This window comes from Callospermophilus lateralis, chromosome 11, assembly GCF_048772815.1.
Source record: "Callospermophilus lateralis isolate mCalLat2 chromosome 11, mCalLat2.hap1, whole genome shotgun sequence".
In the NCBI taxonomy this organism is placed as follows: Eukaryota; Metazoa; Chordata; class Mammalia; order Rodentia; family Sciuridae; genus Callospermophilus; species Callospermophilus lateralis.
The window spans coordinates 35,972,698-35,995,909 of NC_135315.1; the positions used below are offsets into that span (position 1 = coordinate 35,972,698).

Sequence of the window (23,212 nt, forward strand, 5' to 3'; positions counted from 1 at the left end):
ATGAATCATGGATTAGATAATAGTATGGTATCAATGTTTATAGTTCCTGATTTTGATAAATGCATTACAGCTATGTAAGAGAAAGTTGTGTTCTTAGAAACACACACTAAATACTTATGGATAAAGGAACATGAGGTCTACAGATTATTCTGTAATGTTTCAAAGAAAATGTGTGTGACAAGTGAGAGTGAACACATGCACATGCTCATGAGCATGCACAAGTGATAAAGTGAATGGGGCAAGATGTTAAAAATAGGTGGATTTGAGAAAGACACCAGAAGTTGCTCTGTATTATTCTTGTCACTTATGAAATTCTATCAAATGAAAAGTTCTAAAAAATCAGCAAAGCTTGGGGAGAGGGGCAGTTCCTAGCTGTTTAATGCAGATAATCAATAATCAAAGTTAGAGACCTGAGGATGTGGCTCAGTGGTAGAGCATCTGTCTGGCATATGCAAGTCCCCAGGTTCAATCTTCAGCACTTAAAAAAAAAATATTTGCAGGGTACTAGACAACATTGTACATACTTTAAATCTGTTAGCTCATTTAATTGTCACAATAATTTTATGGGATTGGCATTCTCATTGTCCCCATCTTACAGATGAAAAAACAGGCACTGAGAATTTATGTAACCTGCCAAGGTCACAAAGCGAGAAGTGACAGAGCCAGGACTCAAATGAAGTTTGGCCCCCAAAGTTTTTCAACATCATATCACGATCTCTACTTGCTCACTTGCGGTGGAAGAACAGCACTGCAGGAGTAGCACCCTTTCCATTTCAGAAAAGGCTTAATGATGCTGGCCAGACTCCTGTCTGATAAAGCTGACTCTCCATCTTAGTCCCATTCCATAAAGGAGGCCAGGACAATATCTCCAATAATTCCCACCCTCTTGGTAGGTCAGATGCAATGCTCTATGCAGGCCTTAGACTTAAGTAGCTTCTCTTATTACTGCAGATTAAGAATTAATACAACAGCAGCCTTGCTGGGGGCCAAGAGATGGCAGTATGAGGGTCATGGCGAAACAGGGAGTTTCAAGCCTTTTCAGCATTCTTGCTCTGCATAAACAATTGACACTGAGCTTAAAGGCACATATATATGTATGTAGATTAGATATAGCACCATTTATTGAATGTTTACTGTATTGCATTCAAATCTTTCAGGAACACATATATCTCATTAGTTACAACACACAATTCAGACCTAGGTCTGGTCACCTGTTAACATTGTCTTCAAGCTAGACATCTCAATATAACTAAACATGTTCCATGTTGCTACACATGTCATCTGTGATCCTGATAAGAACCTAATCGTATGAGGTATCTATTTTACAAGCAAGAAAATGGAGGCACTGAAATGTACAGTGACTCCCAGAGACATGTGCCACATGCCTATAATCTCAGTGACTTGGAAGGCTGAGGTAGGAGAGTTGCAAGTTCAAGACTAGCCTCAGTAATTTAGTGAGGCTCTCAGCAACTTAGTGAGACCCTGACTTAAAAGGACTGGGAGTATGCGGTAAAGTACCCCTGGGTTCAATCCCCAGTATTGCAAAAAAAATAAATAAATAAAAATAAAAATAATAATAACAACAACAACAACAACAACAAACTATATTAAAACTTTGAAAGAATAACAAACACCTCTAATGCTCTGGCCCACTTTACTATTATTTTTTTAGTTGTCGACAGACCTTCATTTTGTTTATTTATTTATTTACATATATGCAATGCCGAGAATCGAACCCAGTGCCTCATACATGCTAGGCAAGCACTCTGCCGCTGAGCCATACCCCCAGCCTGCTCTGGCCCTCTTGAAACTAGGAAGATCACAGAGCATTTCCCAAAGGCTACCTTGTTTATTTCTTTCAGAGATGCCTCTGATCACAGCTGAAGACCTACCTCAGACAGCAGAATAAAGCAAAGACAGAAGTAGAAAATGTATGTGTTTCAAAATGTATATAAGAAAGCCAAGAATTTGTGTGCTTTGTTTTAGGGGAAAAATGGTTTTTTAAAAATTTTTGTTTTCTAAAAACAAAAGGCTGCTCTTCAGCTAGCTAGTTATACCCTCGTGTTGCGCACTGAGGGCCCCTCTCTCCTTGTACAGCAAAGCAGCCAGCCCCGGTAATGATTTAGGGGAGATTAACAAATATGTCAATGTCTATTTTCTGCTTAATTTAAAAGCGGCGTCTATAAAGATTTTTGACTTCTGAACCCTGTTCTCCTGAAAGAAAGAAGGTAAGAATGAGGAGGGGGATAAAGAGTGATTATCCTATCATTGATCGTTTGTCAGGAGCATTTCTTATTCACTGGACTATTGTAAAAAGCTAAGCTCTCGATCAATCCTGTAAGCTCCCTGTACAATTAAATATCTTGGAATGGTTTTCTTTCTTTTCCAGCCAGATTGCAGGGCCTCAGGGTTTTTAGGAAACCAAGTCGGTGTGTATGCCTGTGTGTGTGTGTGTGTGTGTGTGCGCACGCGCGCGCACATATGTGTAAGAATATGCTACAGAGAGGAAAAGCCATTCTTCCCTAGAATCCTACTTCAGGCAAAGGCTAAAATGAGAGAAGAAAGGTGGATTGCTCCTATCCTTTCCTATCAACATAAGAAGTCACCATGAAATCCTCAAAATGAAAACCTATCATTAAAATTTTTTAAATGTAAAGAGCTAAACACAGAAGAGGCATCCATCACAAAGCTGATCAAGTATGATGAGCCAACACTGAGATATTACTATGCTGGTACTTTAGTACTTTTCATCTTATTTAATCCTCACATCAACCTTAAAGATCACTACCTTATAGATGAGGAAACAGACACAAAAAAGTACTTTGTCCAAGGCCATGAAGCCAGGAAGTGTAGAGCTGGGACTTGGGCCTAGGTAGTCTGGTTTAAGAGCCCAGGTTCCTTAAACAAAACTTCTTAAACTGACCTGCAAGTCCCCCAAACACAGCAGCCCAGTTAGGTGTGCCTTGAGTCAGAATATAAGGCAGAGCCAAATCTCCTCCATGGGGTCAAAGCTGGAGAAGAAATTCCTGGAGTAGCTGATTTCCACAATAGGAGGTGTTTTTACCAGCCCTGAAACTGAGGGAGGGGAGGGAGCCACCCCAACCTACATACAAGCAGACCTTGTCCTAGGGAGCAGCATCTAAGGGAGGTGAAACTTAAAATAAAAATCAGACTGGTAAACTAAAATTCTCAGTTCAGTCAAAGGCACTAGGTGACCTTGTAAGTATCTTTCCTTCTCTGAGCTCAGTTCTTCATTTATGTAACAACAATCCTAATCTAGCAAACAGGGAAAAGGTTTTATAAAAAAAAAAAAAAAGTAACATTAAAGTGTTTTTAAAACCATTCTTAACTTTTCTTTAAGTTAAACTATGAAGCCTATGTAAATTTAAACCTAATTTTAACTTTTATGGGCCCTTCTTCTTTCCCTTAAAAAAGCGATTTGCTTTGATTAGTTAAATATATATGACACTAGAGCTAAGAATTAGACCACCTTCTGCATAAAGCACCCAAATGTCTCAGATATTAAAACATACATCCATACCTCAACCTTCAGACTGAAAAATCAACATAAAAAAAGACTGGAATCTTATTAAGATTCAAAAGTACAAACATAAGTAGCTGTTTAAAAGATCTATGTAATCACATTTTCTATGTTGAAAGAAATTTCTCTACAAAGATAGTAAGAGTGTAAAAAAAAATCCTGCAAAACTACTTCTATATCCATAACAGGTGTGCCTTTCTTTACACAAAAGCATTCTTGAAAAACTGCGTAAATCAGATCCTGTTTTAAATGCCTTAAGGGAGCTATTTAGAAGGGACCCTGCAGTGAATCCTTTGGTAAAGCAAATAATCCTTTTGTAATGGGAATAATTTCTCCCAATGTATCTAGTTTTTTTCAAATCCCATTTTCATATATCTGCTTTTCTTCAAAGGGGGCCATACCTATCTAAATACAACTGCATTTGCATATTGATTTTAACAGCAATCTTCTTGAGGGATGTTTAACTCTAAAGTTCCTTGCAATATTGTTAGTGCTTTGCTGTTCATATTTAAAAAATCATTACAGTAAACCCGGAGATTTCCAACTAGAAATAAAAACATTCATTACTCCCTCTTCATTCTTACCCCTGTGCCCTCACACAAACATATCCATACAAAGAACTCAGAAACAGCACAGGATTCTCTAAGTTCTGGAAGAGACCTGCCTCTACAATCTTTATTATTTCCCTTCCCTAATTTGCTCTCCCTAAATGTGACAGATAAGAATACAGGTATCTGAGTCAGTTGAGATTGAGTGGGGAATAGGGTCTCAGACATTTTCTGACGATAGCTTTCAGGCAGGGAGAAACTTGGGTTCACTCTAACAAAATGCTTGCCAAGTCTGGGGCCTAACACAATTGGGAATCACTGCTTCCTGGAAGGGACATGCCCAGGTGCTTTTATAAATACAATCAGATTAAGGGATCCGACTCCAAAGACCACTGTCTTCTTCCTAGAAAATGTTGTCACCATCACACTAAATTACCTCAAGCAAAAGAGCTTTTGAATTTAAGTGAGGAGGTGGGTTTTCAGCTGTTGCCAACTTAGGGCAGGAGGCAGGATCCCCCACCTACCCTCATGAGAAAACTTATGTTGTTTTTCATCAGCTTCCTAGCCACAGAGGCCACAGTGGCAGTTAGGACACCGCAAAGTAGGTGAGAGGCCACTTTCAAGGCATGTATATTGGAACTTCTTTCTGTCCTCATCTCAGCTTTCCATGCAAGGGCACCACTTTTTGCCCCAAACAAAATGGCTCTTTTTAACTTATACCTTGAATATGGATGCAAGAGATGGAAAAACATTCATGGTTCAGTTGAACCCCCTGAGTCTTCGGCCTCACATATGCTAGGTAAGCGCTCTACTGCTGAGCCACAACCCCAGCTCCCCAATAGTCCTTTCTTAACTGCTAAAAAGAAGGCCTATAAGGAAGATTTTTACAGACATGTGTGTCCCCATCTGCTGCCACAAACTCCATCTGTGCCCAGGCAAGGACCAAATAAGGGCCAACAGCAGTGCTCAGCTGGTACTGCTGTGGCTTGCATCACCATCAGGGCTGGTTCTGTGTGGCCATAGTTGAGGAACTACATGGTGGGCTGCCCAGCTGTCCATGATGGAGAAAAGGTTCCCCTAACAGACTCTTTTGCCAGGTCCTCTCTGTATTGAGGGAGAGGGACAGTGGGGAAGTTAAAACTGTTCCATTCTCCTCTCCATCTAAATTGATTTATCATTTCTCTCTGAACACAAGAGGAGGGTAAAGATCCAGGAGAGGAGCTGGGGTCAGGCACTCGAGAGGCCAGACTAGCACAGCAGTCCTTTTCCATAGCCATCCCCCTGCTCTGGGCACTGTGAGAAGTAGAAGGATTATAGTGAGAATACAAAAAGGCCTTGGAGGGCTAGGGCTTTATTTCCAGGAAGGAATTTAATTTCCTTAAGGCAACCAAAATAGTGGGATTGTAACCTCTCTGTAATGACTCTACCAAGTCCTGATTCTGAGAATCCAGTCAGAACCAGTTGAGCTCTGGAGCGTGGACTTAGTTTACTTGTCTTTTTGAAGTAATTCTTCCCTTTAATGTCAATCAAAAACCAACGTAGGGGCTGGGGATGTGGCTCATATGGTGGTGCGCTCGCCTGGCATGCGTGCGGCCCGGGTTCGATCCTCAGCACCACATACAAAGAAGGATGTTGTATCTGCCGAAAACTAAAAAATAAATAATAGAATTTTCTCTCTCTTTAAAAAACAAAAAACAAAAAACAAACAACAACAACAAAAAACAATGTATGGGGCTGGGGCTGCATCTCAGTGGCATAGTGCTCGCCTAGCATGCGTGGGGCACTGGGTTTGATCCTCAGCATCAAAATAAAATAAAATAAAGGAATTGTGTAAAAAATAAATATTAAAAAAAGAAACCAATGTATGCACTATTTTCACACTGTTAAAATCACAGACCTTTCACACTGTTAAAATCACAGACCTGCAAACTAGTAATTTACCACCTTTTTACCCAAACCAGGCACACAAAATGGCAAAAGGTCATTTTAAAAAATGTATAGGAGGGGCTGGGGATATGGCTCAAGCGGTAGCGCGCTCGCCTGGCATGCGTGCGGCCCGGGTTCGATCCTCAGCACCACATACAAACAAAGATGTTGTATCCGCCGATGACTAAAAAATAAATATTAAAATTGTCTCTCTCTCTCTCTCCTCTCTCACTCTCTCTTTAAAAAAAAAAATGTACAGTAGGTGGTGGAGCTATAGCTCAGTGGTAGAGCGCTTGCTTTGCATGTGTGAGGCACTGGGTTTGATCCTCAACACCACATAAACAAATAAAATAAAGTCACACTGTCTATCTATAACTAGCTCCCCCCCAAAAAAAAAATTTAAATGTGCAGAACCAAAATAAACAAATAAGTAATAAGTAAATAAAAATTCTGGAAGAAATGAAGATAACTGTTCAGAAATTAAATATTATTCACTATCCTTAGAGAAAAAAATCATAATTATGTTTTTGAACACAATCAGTTATGTACTGGTTTGTCAAAGAGATCGGTGAGTGCTCCCCAGCGTAGAGGTTGATTTGGGAAGAGATCAGGAATATAAGATAAAATCCACTTCTACAGGCTTTCTCCTTAAATCAGATTTTCTCAGTGCAATTGGCTTTAGATCACAAAGGGAAAAAATCCCCATTTAATTTAGATCAGGCTCAGTATTCAGCTGAGGTAAAATCTGAGGAAATCTTGAGAAGAGCAGAACATAGGGAAAGAGAATTTTATTCTGGGATTTTATATGTCTTTATTTTATTTCTTGGAAAATTCATTTAACCTCTCTTTTGCCTCAATTTCCCAATTTTGAAAATAAAGTCATTTTCTCCCACTTTGTGAAAAGGCATTTTGACAGTCTTTGGTTACAGGCATCGTGAAAGGAGATAAAAATCATTGTGAACCCCAAAAGAACTGAGTTCATAGTATGTTCTGGTGCATGTGTGCTAATCTGCTCTGTCATCAACATACCTTGGTGTATGATTCCTCAAAAACTGCAAATGCCAGAGAGTTGGACCCACTTTTGTATTTTTTAATGTGGGCCCAAGCCACAGAGAATTTTTAATACCAAATACGGCCATCACTGTTCCTTATTATGATTGAAAAGAAATAATGCCAACCTCCATGTTTGAAAAATGCTTTGAGATTCAAAGCAAAGGCACATTCATCTGATCCTCACATTAGCTAGGTGGGAGTGTTATCCCCACTTTATAGATGAAGAAACTGATATTCAGAGAAGTTCAACAATTTTCCTGCAAGCAACATATCCAAGACTTGCACATAGTTATTTCTATTCCAAATCCAATGCTCATGTTCCCAAGCTGCCCTGGGCCAAAGCCTGCTTCGCTTTCGAAGACTACAGATTCCTTCTTGAGTACCACTTTGGTCAAGGTTAAACAAATATGATTTTCTTTAGTGTGGATAAGAAATTGATAATGAGATGATTTGTAACAAATGATTAAATGGCCATCACTTGGGAATCTCCTCCCTCTCCCCTTTGTGTGCCTCAAAAGTTAAGAGGTGCTGGGTGAAGATGGGAGCAATATCACTTCACTTGAAGAGAAAGAAGCTTCAGCCCCACACCCCTCACAGTTCAGTTGTTCTGCAAACAGATGTAGAAAGGATCCCTCTTCCCACCACCCAGTTACTCTGAAGGGATGATAACAGCCATTGGGGGGTTAAAAAGAGGCAGTGAACCCCCAGTTAATGAGTAGGAATTCAGCAGGCAGTGTAAGATAAATGGAGCTCTCTCTGCTTCTGCTAGAGTCAGCATGAACTGCGGCCCTGCGGCTTGTTTGTGGCAAATGGAGTGCGCGAAATATCAAAGGGCAGTGATCCAGAAGAAGACCGACTTTGACAAATTTTAAATTGGCCAGAAAGAAAACCAGGAGAAAAAAAAAAGGAAAAAAAAAACAGAAAGAAAGAAAGAAAAAAAGAAAAGAAATTCTGTAATTCACTGTGTCCTGCAATTGCGGCACTGCTGTCTTTGTACAGAATTAGTGGTAGAAACAGCAGCAACGATCGCTGGATGCTGGGAGCAATTATGAGCCATCTAAGTGAGATGCTTATCAGTGGCTGAAGCTTTTAGAGCTCTCTCTATGTACAGTTGTAAGTAACTTGCTCTGGAGCTGCAGTTACTTTAATTAAAGTGTATGGGGTTGGTCAGAAGTAATTATCCTGTTTGGAAAAGAAAGGGGAAAAAAAAAAAACACCTCAACAATTCTGGGTGGCAATAGATTTTCGAAACAACTTTGCCAATTTCTTCTTGTATGTGTGCATTTCCCATAAACGGATCAAGCTGCAGTAGGTTAGAGTTACTGGTGGCAGTTACCTAAAGGCAAACAATGGGGCAGAAACAGAATTTATTGTAACCCAAGTCACCATGTTAGGCAAGCAGCCTGGCTCCAGGTTCCAACTGCCTGGACAGGCAGTCTTCACACTACAGGCAAACATGGCAGTTTTTTCTGTCCCTAGATGGGGAGACATGGAGTCCACCAATAGTATTTAGTAATTAAATTACTCTTTGGAACAAAAATGAGCTAACATCTCTCTTTTGCTCCTTGTATTCACTGAGATTCACTATATTTTAAAGGTACTCTTTCTGTTCCTTTAGAAAAACCAAACCCAAACAGCCAACAAAAGAACCCTAAGCGATTACCTTTACTACCATAGCAAGGGGCACAATGGGAGACCTGAGCAGAAAAGCAGTTTTTTATACTCGTTTAGACTCTAGACTCAACGTAGGGTTCCCATAGTTTAGTCCTATTGAAGTCACGAGTGCCTTCTAAAATCTCTGAAAATAAACAAACACAGAGTAATGTCTGGAAGCATCAAGTGCGGACACTCCCGGGGTGATAGCTATGGCAGTCACTGTTTGGAAGCACACAGTGCACAACCTTTACTTCCATTTCTCTAGCCCAGGATGACCCCAGAACATTGCCTAAGTAGAGACTCCAGCTTTTCTATACATGACACTGACTCTCACATCCCTCAAAAAAGAGACAGGCTGTCCAAAGAGTCAAGCAGACCAGGACATATTTAAATCCCACATATTCTCTGCCTGATTAGCCTGCCCCCAACAGCAACAGCTAGCTGGGCATTCTCAGTAAGAATGTCCTAGAAAGGTGGGCTACTTGTAACTGTGAGAAAATATCGAAAAGAAAAATCGTGTGACTTTTGCTTTTTTTAGAGCCCACTTTCCCTCCTATTACACACACTATTTCATTCTACCAGGGTTCTTACCATATAGAGGACAGTAAATAAAGATTATCATGAATTTGATCAAATGCTTCAGTGCCTCCTCCCCTGGCCTATGAATGCACTCATTACAAATCAGCTGAATGGCTCATTGATTTGCCAGGAGGACAAGCAGACATACCCAATCGCTCAGCCAAGCGGATGTAGACTGGGTCCACCCTACGCATGGTTTTCACCAGATCCTTTTTGCGGAATTTGATTTCTACTGTCCCTTCTGGCTCCAGAACTGATCCCCTGGATCAGAAAGAAAGAAAACAAAACAGAAATAGAGGCACTTTAAAGGAAAGACACAACAGAATGAGGCCAGTTACAATTTGTGGACCAGGAAATAGCTTCATTATGGTTTTGCCCACCCATGGTTCACAAAAGTCACTCCAGGGAGAAAGGAAAGCACCAGAGAAGTATCTAAGTGAGGTATGAGGAAGGCCTGGCAAAAAAGCAATTAAAATAATTCTCAATAGCTGCAAGTTGACTTCCATTTTAAAAGGAGAATACAGATTCCACCAACGATAGCTGATAAGGGTGACAGGAATCACAGTATTTTCAAGGGTGGGGGGTGGGGAGATGCTGTAGGCACAGAGGTAGGGCAACCACTTCCAGCACTTAGGCTGAATAAGTTAGGGGTTGATGTTGATCACCCTACACCACAGCTGTCAGTCTGCTAGTAGGACTTGGATCAGACAGTAGGCCAGGCAAAGCAGTAGGTAAAACATTCTTCCCACTGCTATGAGAATGTGCAAAGTGAAAGGTCTCAGGGTTGCCTTTAGTGAATACCAGTGGGAATACTAACGGTGTTCTATCACCAGTAACTTTGTTCTAAACACCTTTAAAAAAGAGATTTTAATATTTTATAAAAAATTAGAGCCGATGCCTTCTATGCATGGCATAGTTCTAAGTGCTTATCTATAAATCCTCACAATATTTTGCTTAGTGAATATCCACTGTGATGTAAGATGTTGCTATTATTCGCCTTTTACAGGTGAGAAAACTATAGTACAGGAAGTTAAGAGACTTGCCTAAACCTGGAAAGTGAAAGGATTGGACTCTCTAGAGTCTGAAGAACAACTATCTCTGATCTGAGATCTGATTAGGGCCTAGCTTAGGCTGTAAAAATAAACCCCTCAATGTAGAACACTAGCCTAAGGATTTGATGATAAAACTACTGGTATTTTCCTAAACAGCTTTTGAATTAGAAGGCTGAATTTTTTAGAAAAAGGGAGTAAGAGATGCTCTAATAAAATGATTGGATGTAATAATGCACATAGAAAATGTAAAGGAGATGGGCTGTGGAATTCACCTCCTTAAGAAAGGGTTGAGAACACATTATGAAAGGATGCTGGGTTTGATCTGTTTTACTTAAATAGTTTCAGGAACTACCTCTCAACAAACTTGGGCTTCTCTCTTGAAGTTTTTTGGGTGCTACAAATACTGTGTTCTCCAGCCTTCTGGAATGCCAGAGCAGAGACTTAGGCTCCAAAGGAATGAAGAAGCTTTGGTTTGGAATCATAGATGAGGGTGCTGTGGTGCACATCAGTGACCAGCCAGCTCATTCAACAGATAATGAGAAACAGCCCAGGAAGTGTGAAGACTGCTCTGTTTCCTGATCGTCAACCCCTAGAACTTCAGATTTACAGGCCAGTCTTTCCAGGTCAACTCACTCTAAGTCCCCTCTGCCACACACCTAAAAAAGAGACGGTGAGTAGGCACATCTGAATAACAAGTGGGAGGAGAAATTTCTCTGAGTTTGGAGGTGCTGGAAGGGAGGACTAAGTAAAAGAATCTGGGATGGGGGGATTATACTGAGAAAGCCTGACTCTAGCCTGGTTTCCTTCTCATGCCAGCAAACACTATTTAGAAAGCCTATTTTTCTGTCCTTGGAGTCCTTTGGGAATGGACAGATTCAATGAAGTTTCCTTGGTTATAATTTTCTTCAGGAGGAAGCCAACAGCTAGAGGATCCTGAGAGAAAGTGAATAGAAATCAGGAAGGCACACTACCTGCTTTCTCGGTCAGCATACATCTCCATGTGCCGGGGGTTGATGGTGGGGTCAATCACAACCCAAGAGCCACCCCGCAGCTCGGCCTGGGGAGGAATGTAAACCATCACAGGTTGGGAGCACTCCCGCAAGCTGTCCACGATGTAAGCGCCAAACTTCAGCACTTGATCGTACATATCTGCAGAGAATGAGACAAATTAGAAATCATGAAACTTATCTTCCCCAAAGTAGTGCTGCCAAACGTAGTTCACACCATGGTATGTGCAGAAAAAAAAAAAATTGTTACTGCACACTGTGTCTCTAAGAGAGGCTGCTCACTGCTGGAGGTGACAGGTTCCAGACACCTCATGTCCTGTGTGGCCACCTTGAAGACTAACGGGATTGGTTTCTTTCCCTGTATCCCTCTGGAGGATCCTCCAAAGTATAAGAGAGAATTGTACTGTTTTTCATAAGACAGTGTACAAGCCCTCCAGACAGCATATCCATTTTACATCATCCCTGAATTTCTGTTCTCAGGTTTCACCACATTAATTCATACTTGCTCTACAAACGTTGAGTATTTTTCATGTCAATATGTGATCTCTCCCACTACATTAAGTTTTCTGAAGGAAGGAACTATTCTAGCTCTTTTCAATTCCTCTCATGATTCTTAGCATACGATGAGCTCTTAAAATGTGCAGCTAGTGGAAATGGATCCTTCAAAAATTTATCTTTGAAAACTATTTTTCATCTTTGTATCCCCAGTATCCTACCCAGTGCCTAGAACACAGTTAGTGCTCAATAAGTACCTGCTGAATGAATAAGGGAATGAATAAGCATATAACATACTCTGGAAAAAATGTAACAAGAAAGAAAAACAAATTAATTCTTTAATAGTTGAATTTTTATAGCATATCAATGAGAGAAAATTAAATATAAATGTATAGAAAATATCACACAGCCACATAAAGTGCCTAGTTAACTCTTCATTCTGCTAAAGAATACTTTAAAATCTCCCGAAGGCCAATAGCAGCCTGAAGAAAAGGACTGCTAGTGCATAAATAAAGTGAGCCCTTGGAAAGCTGGATGCGCTTATTTATTACCCAAACTTTTTCTTTTGGAAGGCAATTAGGATTGAACCCAGGGTCTCACACATGCTACGCAAGTGCTCTACCACTGAACTACATCCCCAACCCTTTTATATTTTTTGAGACAAGGTCTCACTAAATTGACTAGGCTGGCTTGGAACTTGTGATCCTCCTGCCTCAGTTTACCGAATAGCTGGGATTACAGACGTGCCACTATGTCTGGCTTATTTCCCAACTTTTTTATGGACCACTATCCATTTCCCAGTTCCCTAAAGTATTGCTAAAGTCTTAGGTTTATGATTCCAGGTGTTTAATGGGTATTTCAGTAGAGCCACAATGGATCTTTTCTAAACACCAAATAACAGGTTTAACTGAATTCAAACTTTCCTATCAAAGAGAGGATCTCAATTTGGAATAAATCAATTCTGGAAATCCAAGGCAAAGAAGCATTTTTCAGGAAGTTAAGAGCAAGCCAAATAGAAATTGCTTTCATTGTAGTTACTGGCAAATTAAACTGCCACCTTCCCCAAAGTAAAAATGACTCTATATACAAACTATCAATGTGCACAGTCCACTCCATGGCACATGCCTTTCTCCATTACCCCAATCTGGGTTGTAAAGGCTCCAGAAATTTCAAGTTGCCCAGGAAACATACCCTACTCTACATGGAATGTGTATGGTTATATACTCTGTATATATGATCAGAGCAAAGACATTTATTCCTTTGGGAGGAAAGTAAAGACCAAAAAAATTTATTGCTAATTATACAACTGCTGTATGAAGAGCAGGGAATAAAGGACTTTAAGCGCTTTACGCTAATTCTGTGGTTATGAAAATAATTGCTCAGTTCAAATTATTTTAACTAAATTAATTCTTTAGTGGATATTTTAACCAGTGCTACATAATAAAATAATTGTCTAATTAGCAGTACATTTTTCAGTGCTGCCAAGAGTACAGTTTCAGAACAAGTAACAGAAAGGAGTGGCCCTTGTCAGTATTGTGCAGAGAAGAAATGGAAGGTGTAGATAAAAGGTGAAAACAAAATAATAGAAGAAGATTGCACAAAAAGTCATTCTACCTGCAAAAGGAAGAAAAAAAAGTTACAAGTAAACGAAGACAAAGCTTCCAGCCTCTTTATTCATTTATGTTTGTTAAAAACATATCTAGCTGGCATGGTGGCACATGTCTCTAATCCCAGTAACTCTAATCCCAGTAACTCGAGAGGCTGAGACAGGAGGATTATAAATTCAAAGGGCCAGCCTCAACAATTTGGGGAGGCCCAAACAACTGAGTGTGATCCTATTTCAAAAAATGAAAAAGAGCTGGGGATGTAGCTCAGTAACTAAGTGTACCAGGTTCAATCCCCAGTACCAAAAAACAAACATATCTATACTAAAATTTATCTCTGTATTGTGTTGAACAGATCTAACTCCTAAAAGGGGAAGACTTTTCTTAAAATTTATTTTCCTTTCTTCCCTCCCCATCCCTGCCTTTTTTTTTTGGGGGGGGGGGGGATACTGGGGATTAACCTAGGAGTGCTCTACCAATGAGCTATCTCCCCAGTCTTTTTTTTTTTTTTTTTTAAATTGAGATAGGATTTCACTAGCTAGCCTAGACTGGCCTCCAATTTCAGATCTTCCTGCCTTAGCCTCCTGAGTAGCTGGGATTACAGGCTCATTCACTTAATTAAAAAAATAAAGAAAGAAAGAAACCCAGTTGATTTCATGCTATATGGAAATAGTTTAGAATGAAGTTGAATGTATGTATATTTTTCGTTTGTGTGTAATGATTTTGGTTCCTCTTTTTTGACATCATAGCTAGCTTACTGTGTACCAGGGATCATGACGGCACATACACATATGAATCATTCAGTCATAAGAACATCATCTAATTTATATATCCAAATTATAGGTGAGTAAATGGAAGCTTAGTTAAATAAGAGTTATGTGGCAGAGAGAAGACTGAAACTCAGGTCTTTCTGGTTCTAAAGTCCACATTCTACTACCTAATTTTTACTCAGGTTCTTATTGTTAGGAAAAGAGCACCAGGTTGATCTCACCTGGAACACCAACAGACCCACAATGCAAACATCAACACCTGCATCAACATAAAGCAGGCTATTAAAATATAAACAAACAAACTCTACAAATCAATACGCTTACACTGAACTCCAGGTATCCCAAACCACATATTTTGAAAGGCAGGTTGAAATACTTGGTAACAATCTGACATAAAATTGTCTAAAATCCCTTCCTATTTAACAGACAGAGTGAAGACACAGTCAAGAGTAGCAGGGGAGGGGATCCCCAAGGGTTTACACTAGAAATCAATCTAGGGAATTTCAAAGCTATGCATATGTTGTCAGTTCTCAGGCCCTGAGAAATGCAACTGGAATGGAATATACTGATAGGTTCTTCACCAGAGAGGCAGGAGCTTAGAGTTTTCTAGCATTCTGGGTAAATAAAGCACATTTGCATGAATGGTGATCACAAATAGCCTTTGGAGCATGTTCTCAGCATCCAGGCACCAAACCTGCCTAAGGCTTTCATTGTTACACAACATGGATAAACTGTGGCAGCCACATGTACCAAACAAGGAAGCAGAGTGGACTGAAAATGCTTCCACAGTGCCCCACACTCTCAAAACTGGAATAGATCTTGTTGGTTTGGGCAAGATTATCTGTTAGAAGCTGAAGGTAAATAGTAGGCATACACAAGCTGAATATACATAATGTCTCTCACGAGTTCATTATGGCCAGCAGACACTGTATTTCAACATCCAAATAATCAGAGACTTTAAAATAGACTTCATTCCAGTTAAAGTTTTCAATAAATGTGTTTTTTTATTGTTATTTATAACCTGTCCCAGGAAAAAAATAATAAGTATAACATGAAAAGCCAACTGAGAGTGACCCTGTAGCACCAGCAGTGAGGCGGCTTAATATCACTGGGATTTGCATCCTATCAAGCTATTCATGCTGAGGCTGGGACCCTGGTGCTAATTTCTAGTAAATTTCACGCTTGATGTCTCCCTGTTGTGGGTCATTGCCGGTTCGTCTAAATAAACTGCTTCCAAATGGCTCTTCCATCTAAATATTCAGCCAGTTTTTATAATTTAATTTTGCATTATGCTGAATAGCCTTCCGGCCAGATAGAGCTCATTGGAAAAAAAGCACCAATACCATCTTGACAAGCTTTTATTTATTTATTTATATTTTTACTGCTCGAATTAGACCTCCTAGGCCGACTAGTAAAGAGTTTTTTTTTTCCCCTCCACTAATGTCAATTTTCAGCATAGCAAGAGCTGTCTCTAATCTTTTCCTACTCATTACACACAATTTTGGAGTCATTTTACCCACAGTGCAGTCGGCTCCTGGCTGTGTGTTTGTGTGCACTGAGGGATGGCATAATTGTTTATTTTCCCTCCCTGCATAATCCCTAGCCAGTATTGAAACCAAAACTGCAAACATCTCCCCAAGGGATGTGGAGAATGACAAGAGGCTCTCAGTTTAGGTCCCTTTACATGAGATAATATGCAGGAAACATCCTGACCTGTATGTAAATATGAACGGTGCTGTCCTCCCCCTCCTACTTCCACATAGATCTCTATCTTCCCTAAAGCTTATCTGTCTTATGTGATGTGTAAACAGACTCATTAGTACCAAAATTCAGAAGACAAAACTGGTCCTGCTCTATATTAAGCCAAGAACTCATTTCTGACCAAGGGCAGGAAAGAAAAGGGAACAGGCACTTGTTATTTAACAGGTACAGAGTGTAAGTTGGGGATGATTAAAAAGTTTAGGATATACTAATGCTGGTTACACAATCTTGTGAATGTATTTAATGCTACTGAACTGCATACTTACAAATGGTAAATTGATAAATATTATGCAATATATATTTTACCACAATAAAATATAATATTTCTGAGCTCTTGAAATTTCTTTTCACAATAATCAAGGATATCCCCAAAGGAAGGGGGAAGCAGGTGGGTCATAACTTTCTCCAGAATGTTCTAGGATCTGGTTCTGGTTCTGGGCTTGCAGATCAGCCAACTGAGTTTTAAGAAGTAGTCTACAATACTACATCACTATATTACTCTCCCAAGTGTCACTGTTTAGCTAAACCATCTTGGGAAATTCACTTACCCTCCATCCCAATTTATGTAAAACATGGATAACAATATAAGTTACCCCTTAGCAGTGCTGGTTGTGATGACCGTGCCCCATGCATGCTAGGCAAGTGCTCCACCTCTGAGCCACAACTCCAGCCCCACTCAGTGAATCTTAATTGTTGTTGTTCTTATTGTCACAGGGCTAGCAGCCAATCTGGGCCTGAGCCAAAAGATGTAGCAGAGTTGAAGCTTTTCCTAGAAGTGACACTTCTGAAACTTTTGAACTCTGAACTCTAGTTAGCATATCATCTCCAGGCTGACTCATCAAGATTGCATTTTCAGCACTGCTTCCCGGTCAGGGCTTAACATACATCTTACAGTCAAGGAAGTGGAGATGGAGTGAAATCTGACACTATGTGAACCTCAAATATAGCAATGAAAGGGGTGTTAGGTCTCCCTCCCACTGGCTTCCACATGGTATTATCCCCTTTTGAACACCCTGCCATTGTGTTTATAGTTATCACTTTGCCATTCTGCCCAGGACATTTTTCCTGACTTCTTGAGGTAAAATCTGTTTCTTACTTATTTTTGTTAGCTCTGAGGAGGTTGACATAGTTCCTTGCACTCAGAAACTCAGTAAAGATATGTAGGATTGACTTGTTTAACCTACACTCTCAATGTCTCACAGTATTTCCACTGATTTATTATCTTGGTCAAAAAAATAATTCACCTTCACAGTTTAAAAAAGTACACAATTTATATGTATAGTCAAATCTCCCCCAAGAAAAGCACAAAAACACAAAATGTGGTAGTTCTCTAGCAAATAAGAATTTTTTCAAATTAAAATCAACCAAACAAAAATTAACCTAGTCTACATTTTACGAGGCAAGCCTGATCATACAGGGCTCTTTCCTAGCCAGGCAAGGGAAAATCACTGGGAAAATGATAAATACCTCTAACCACATGGCTGATGATCTATAAAAGGGGAACTTCCCTAGGTGTGTCAGCTCCTTCCTCCCATTCTCCTAATCCTTCTACTATTTCTGAATCTTGAGATGAATGAGATTTGTACCCATCAGCATACTCTCTCAGCCTCCAGATGTATATAGAGTCTGCCCTTAGCCAGGCCATGGATCTCTGCATTGGAGAGGACACTTTACCACTATAAGAGATGGAGTGTTTTCTTTGGCCCTCCATGTACTGTCCATAGTGGCTTTGCTCATTGGAAGTTTCTCATTTAATGGTGATATGGACTTCCTAATCACTAAGCAATTCCCATAGCACAGAGTAGAGCCTTTATAATAATGGTCTAATCTGCTAGAGCCACTGGCCCAGGGCTGTTGGTGGATAATAATAAAATGTATCACAAATTACCACAAAGAACAGCCTCTGGTACAGAATTTGTTCATTTTCTTCTAGTTTGTGCTAATTTCAGTATCTATCTTAGTCAGTATACAACATTAGAAAGTAATATGAATGAAGAACATGCCCAGAAAGAGGGACAGGGACAAGTACAATCCTACTTTCTAGGACCATCAGAACGGTACAATATCTACCTATGAAAGCAAAATCTACAACAGTAGCCCACCTTGGTAACTAACAGATTATTCTGTAATTTGGTAAGGAACAATAAAACATACCATATTTTTCCATTTGAATTGCAATTCAGAAGGTATCTTAGAGTAGCATAATCCCTCAAAAGCCTAGGATGATGGGCTGTCACCATACCCCCAGAATCTGCAGAATCTACTCCCTCCCCATGTCACGTGGTATCCAGTAATCAGTGTTGTCCCTCTAGCCCACAACCAAGTTAGTCACCTTTCATTCCACCAGAGAAGCCTCTCCAGTTGGCAAAGACCATCAAGGGCAGCCCTTCGCGGTTGAAGTCCTTGATAGCCTGATAGGTCTTAAACGCAGAATCTGGGAACCAAACCTGGCCAGCTTGCTGAATTATCTATTGGGGAAAGTCAAAAAAAGAACATGAAATTAACAACAGGGCTGGGGTTGTAGCTCAGTGGTAGAGCACTTGCCTGGCATGTGTGAGGCCCTGGGTTTGATCCTCAGCACCACATATAAATAAATAAACAAAAGATTCATTGACAACTTAAAAAAAATTAATAACAGAGCTTAAAGGAGAACTTCTCCAAGGTGAACAAGATTTTATGTATTAAAAAATGAAAAGTCAAGCTGAATGGGGTGGCATATGCCTGTAATTCCAGCTATTTGGAAGGATGAGGCAACAAGATCACAAATTCGAGGCTAGCCTTGGCAATTGAGTGAGACCCTGTCTCAAAATAAAATAAAAAATGAGGATGCTGGGAATATAGCTCAGAGGTAGAACACATGTGCAAGGTCCTGGATTCAAACTCAGCACTGCAAAATAAACAAACCTGAAAATTCAATCAAACCAAATGAAAACTAGTTTATTGGGGCTGGGGATGTGGCTCAAGTGGTAGTGCACTTGCCTGGCACGTGTGCGGCCCGGGTTCGATCCTCAGCACCACATACAAAACAAAGATGTTGTGCCCGCCGAAAACTAAAAAATAAATATATATAAAAAAAATTCTCTCTCTCTTAAAAAAAAAAAAAAAAAAAAAGAAAACTAGTTTATCAAGATCATTTTTTTGGGGGGTGGGGGTGTATTATAGATTGAACCCAGGGGTGTCAAACACTGAGCCACATTCCCAGCCCTTTTTATTTTTTGAGACAGGGTCTCGCTGAGTGGCTTAGGTCTTCAATAAGTTGCTGAGGCTGGCCTTTAAACTTGAGATCCTCTTGCCTCAGCTTCCCAAGTCACTGGGATTATAGGCATGCACCATCTCTTCAGTCTCAACATTAACAGAGTAGTATTTACTTAAGTAAGAAGAGAAGAACTCCCACAATACAGGAGGGGAACTGATAGCAGTATACCCACAAGACCACTTTTGAAGAGAAAAAGAAAGGATCCTGGACCTTTTAAATATTCTTCTTTTTGAGTGTTCCTTAGAAAAAAGGGGGAAACCTAACTTTTACTAATGAGAGAATATAGGCCTAGGAACCAACCCCCATTCATATTTCTGTTATTTATTTATTTTTTAAGGCAGATCTGGTAATGGAACCCAAGGTCTCATGCATGCTACGTAAGTGCTCTACCACTGAGCCACATCCCTAGCGCTCATTCAATCTTCTTGAAGGCAACTTGAAATTGGGCACCATGGCACATGCCTGTAATCACAGAGACTCAGGAAGTTGAGGCAAGAGGATCCTAATTTCAAGGCCTCAGCAACTCAACAAGATCCTATATCAAAATAAAAAATAATTAAAAAATGGACTGGGGATGCAGCTGAGTGGTTAAAAAAAAAGAGGGGTAGTGAGTGGGGGGGTTGTGGTGTCCATGCCTGGAGATAGGGCAGACTGCATTATCAGTTCTAATTGTAGCTCTTCCATGTGTGTGTTCAGAGAATCTACAACAGATGAGCTTCAGTGCTATCTCAGTTGCCTTTCTGTAACAGCATCTCTCCAACAAAATCAGAACATTTTCTGATTTCGGTAAGAACAATGTAAAGGCCTATTTCATTTGGGGGACAGAACTTGGCTTGTTGTCTATCTAGAGTCATCTTAAAAGTGAACACACGAGGGCTGGGGGTATGGCTCAGTTGGTAGAGTGCTTGCCTTGCATGTACAAGGCCCTGAGTTTGATCCCCAGCACTTAAAAAAAAAAAAAAAAAGTGAACACATGAGTCAGGCATAGGAATGCACACCGATAATCCTGGCAATTTGGGAGGCTGAGGCAGGAGGATTGCAAGTTCAATGCTAGCCTCGGCAACTCAGTGAAGTCCTAAGCAACTCAGCAAGACCTTGACTCAAAAAACAAAAAGGGCTGGGGATTTGGGTTAATTATTAAGCACCCTTGGGTTCAGTCTCCAATACCAAAAAAAAAAAAAAAAAAAAAAAAAAAAAAAAAAAAAAAAACCCAAAAAAGAAACACACACACACACACACACAAACACATGATGGTCTAAAATCATTCAAGGCTGCTGCTGCCCTTTCCCTTTAAAATTGTCCCTAGTGTATCCACAGGCACTGAAGAGAAACAAGATCTAAGCACAGGCACACAATGTACTCTAGGTGACCCACCTTGGCTTCAGAATCCAGGTTTGCAGGATCAGCTGGGATACTTAGTTCTACTGTTCGAGTTTCTACGGCAACTACTCCCACAGGTATTCCTCCTAGCCTGGTAAAAAATGAGCCACATCAGAACCCAATGCATGTCGAGATTATAGCTAGTCGTTTGTTTATTTTCCAATCCCACATCATCACTGGGACTAAAACTAGAAGCAAATCAGACGGCAGAGGGAATCTAACTTCTAGGGGCTAAATGTGAGAATATGGATTTAGTATTTATTCTGTAAATATGGTGGGAAACTATCCTTGGAATCACTACTATTCTGGATAGCCCCAACAGGGTTGTAACAAGGGGATCTTCTATATTTAGACTCATTTCAGTGCACATACAAATTTACCTCTGTGGTTACCAAATGAAGTTTCTCTATTCACTCTAAAGCATCTCTTGGTGAATATGGAGGGAAATGGTCTGGAAGGTAGTAGGAATCTGAAACTTTTGGTAACTTTTCATGAGTCCTGGTCCTGTGAAAATACAACTATAGTTTTCTTTTCTTTTTTTGGTGGTACTTGACCCCCAGGGCCTTGTACATGCTAGGCAACTACTCTGTCCCTGAGCTACATCTGAAGCTCTTTTAATTTTTGTTTTGAGATGGGGCCTCACAAAATTGCCCAGGTTCACCTTGAACTCATGATTCTCCTGCTTCAGCCCCCTGAGTAACTGGGATTACAGGTATGTACCACCATGGCTGGTAGAGCTGTAGTTTTTATGGAATATGAATAATGAGGGTGCAAGATTTGAGGGTACAGAAGGTTTTACCACTGGGTGTGTCAGTGGGGATTATGTGTAGATGTGTCATGAGAATGATGAAAAATATGTACAAAGAGTAGGGAAGTGGTTTAAATGGGCCCTTAAGTTTTTCTTTCACGGGAAAAGAACAATGGGACAGGGACAATTTCAGAAATCATTCTGAATCTACACTGGAGACATATATTTAATCTCAAAGCTAAGTTAATTAAAAACCTGTTCAGGTACTCAATGTTTCTACATTTATACTCCATGAGATGCTCTAAACTTAGTCTTCATAAAGATTTCCTAGGAAAATCAGAGAGCAGGAGAGGAGAGGGGCAGAGATAGGGGAAGGAAGAGAGATTGAGGGAAGGGAGAATACAGAAATGCAAAGACAGGGTGAGTCTTTACTCTGGAAAATGTGATTCAATCTTCACTCTCAGTTGCATTACTTGGGCCTAGGGCTGGGATGGGCTAGTCTCTTGTTCCCCACACCATCTCCATAACAAACTTTTCCATGAAGGATGGTCTTGGGTTGTTACATTGGCTACTGGAAATGGATTCTCGTCATCACAACAGGCCTAATGGGGGACTGAGTGGAGACCACCCACCCCCTTGTCACTTGCCCGCACTGAATCAGAATCAAAAGCCCTCTAGACAACCAGACAACGAGCAGGAGGTACACAGGAGGGCTTAGAAATATTTCTGCTCACAATGATTAACAATCCAACTGGAAACTTGTAATTGCAAAAGCCACCCTAAATCGGTAACTTATAACTTATATATTAGGGCCCATGTGACCTAATAAAGAACATCTTTATCCGAGTATTACAGTTATTTATTGAACTTGAAAACAGCTCAGAACAACTTCTGTTTTCTATTATACTTCATATAAATTTTATCAGGCTAGCACATGAAGATGCTACATCTTGTTTTATAGTGTGTCCCTGGACAAGGTGCCATGGAATAATAAAAGACAATTTACAGCCAATAGCACACGTATTCCAAACATACATACCAAAGATGAGTTTTGGCAGCACTTACAGTAACAATCCCAGAAGAATACATTTATATTTATTTCTCGAAATGCCATTGCTTTTGAAAGAAGCTAGCTGTACTTGTGTTTTATATACTTGTGAGTATGTGCATGTTTGGAGTAAGAAACCCAAAACTCATCAGATGGAAAGAAAGGAAGAAGTCAGAGGCAGTGTCAGAATAAACAATGGCAGAGTTAACCACAGCCAAGCTTGACTGATCTTGGTTGCAGAATGATTCCCATTCTTCCAATCATAAGTGTAAAGCATTGTTCTCTTATTTCCCAAGGGAAAATCTTAAAGACCTTAACAAAGGCTTGATTTTGTGAGGCTTACAATCTGTCATGTTTTCAATAGATAGGAAAACTGAAGCAGAACAGATAAGAGACAAATTCTCAAAAAAGTTGGCCCTAGTGTGACATGAGGACTCTTTGTAATGAGCTGATAGGTCCTGGGTAGTAGGACACAAACTCTCATGCATGCCCCACAACTGCCTCCCCAGTGGGAATTTTAATGGCACAGAAAATAATCCTCACTGGGACCCAGAAGCCCAGGGTGTGGTAAAAGACCTGAGATGCAAAAGAAAACGAACGGCTAGTTTCTGTGAGTTTCCATCTGAGCTAACTCAGACCCGAATCCTATTCAGAGTCACAGTGGAAGACCCTGTCTGTGGGATTTGCCATCTGATGGCTCCCTGTCACTGGCAGCATGAGGCGTGCTGACCTGCTGTACTAAGCAAACCACAAAGCCTAGAATTATTTTCAAGGCTAGAATCTAAATC

At 40.2% G+C, this 23,212-nt stretch overlaps 1 protein-coding gene across 6 annotated transcripts in view; it reads right to left on the reverse strand.

Annotated features, from left to right (window-relative positions):
• The window catches only part of Acaca (acetyl-CoA carboxylase alpha), a 271,109-nt gene that overhangs the window by 15,507 nt on the left and 232,390 nt on the right, over positions 1 to 23,212 (reverse strand). For all 6 annotated transcript variants that reach the window (XM_076871149.1, XM_076871147.1, XM_076871151.1 and 3 more), the window contains 4 exons: positions 20,623 to 20,719; positions 18,325 to 18,460; positions 11,327 to 11,504; positions 9,452 to 9,564 (listed from right to left, as the gene is read on the reverse strand). In XM_076871149.1, the coding sequence (XP_076727264.1) occupies positions 9,452 to 9,564; positions 11,327 to 11,504; positions 18,325 to 18,460; positions 20,623 to 20,719 (524 nt within the window). The remainder of the gene's footprint in view (positions 1 to 9,451; positions 9,565 to 11,326; positions 11,505 to 18,324; positions 18,461 to 20,622; positions 20,720 to 23,212) is intronic.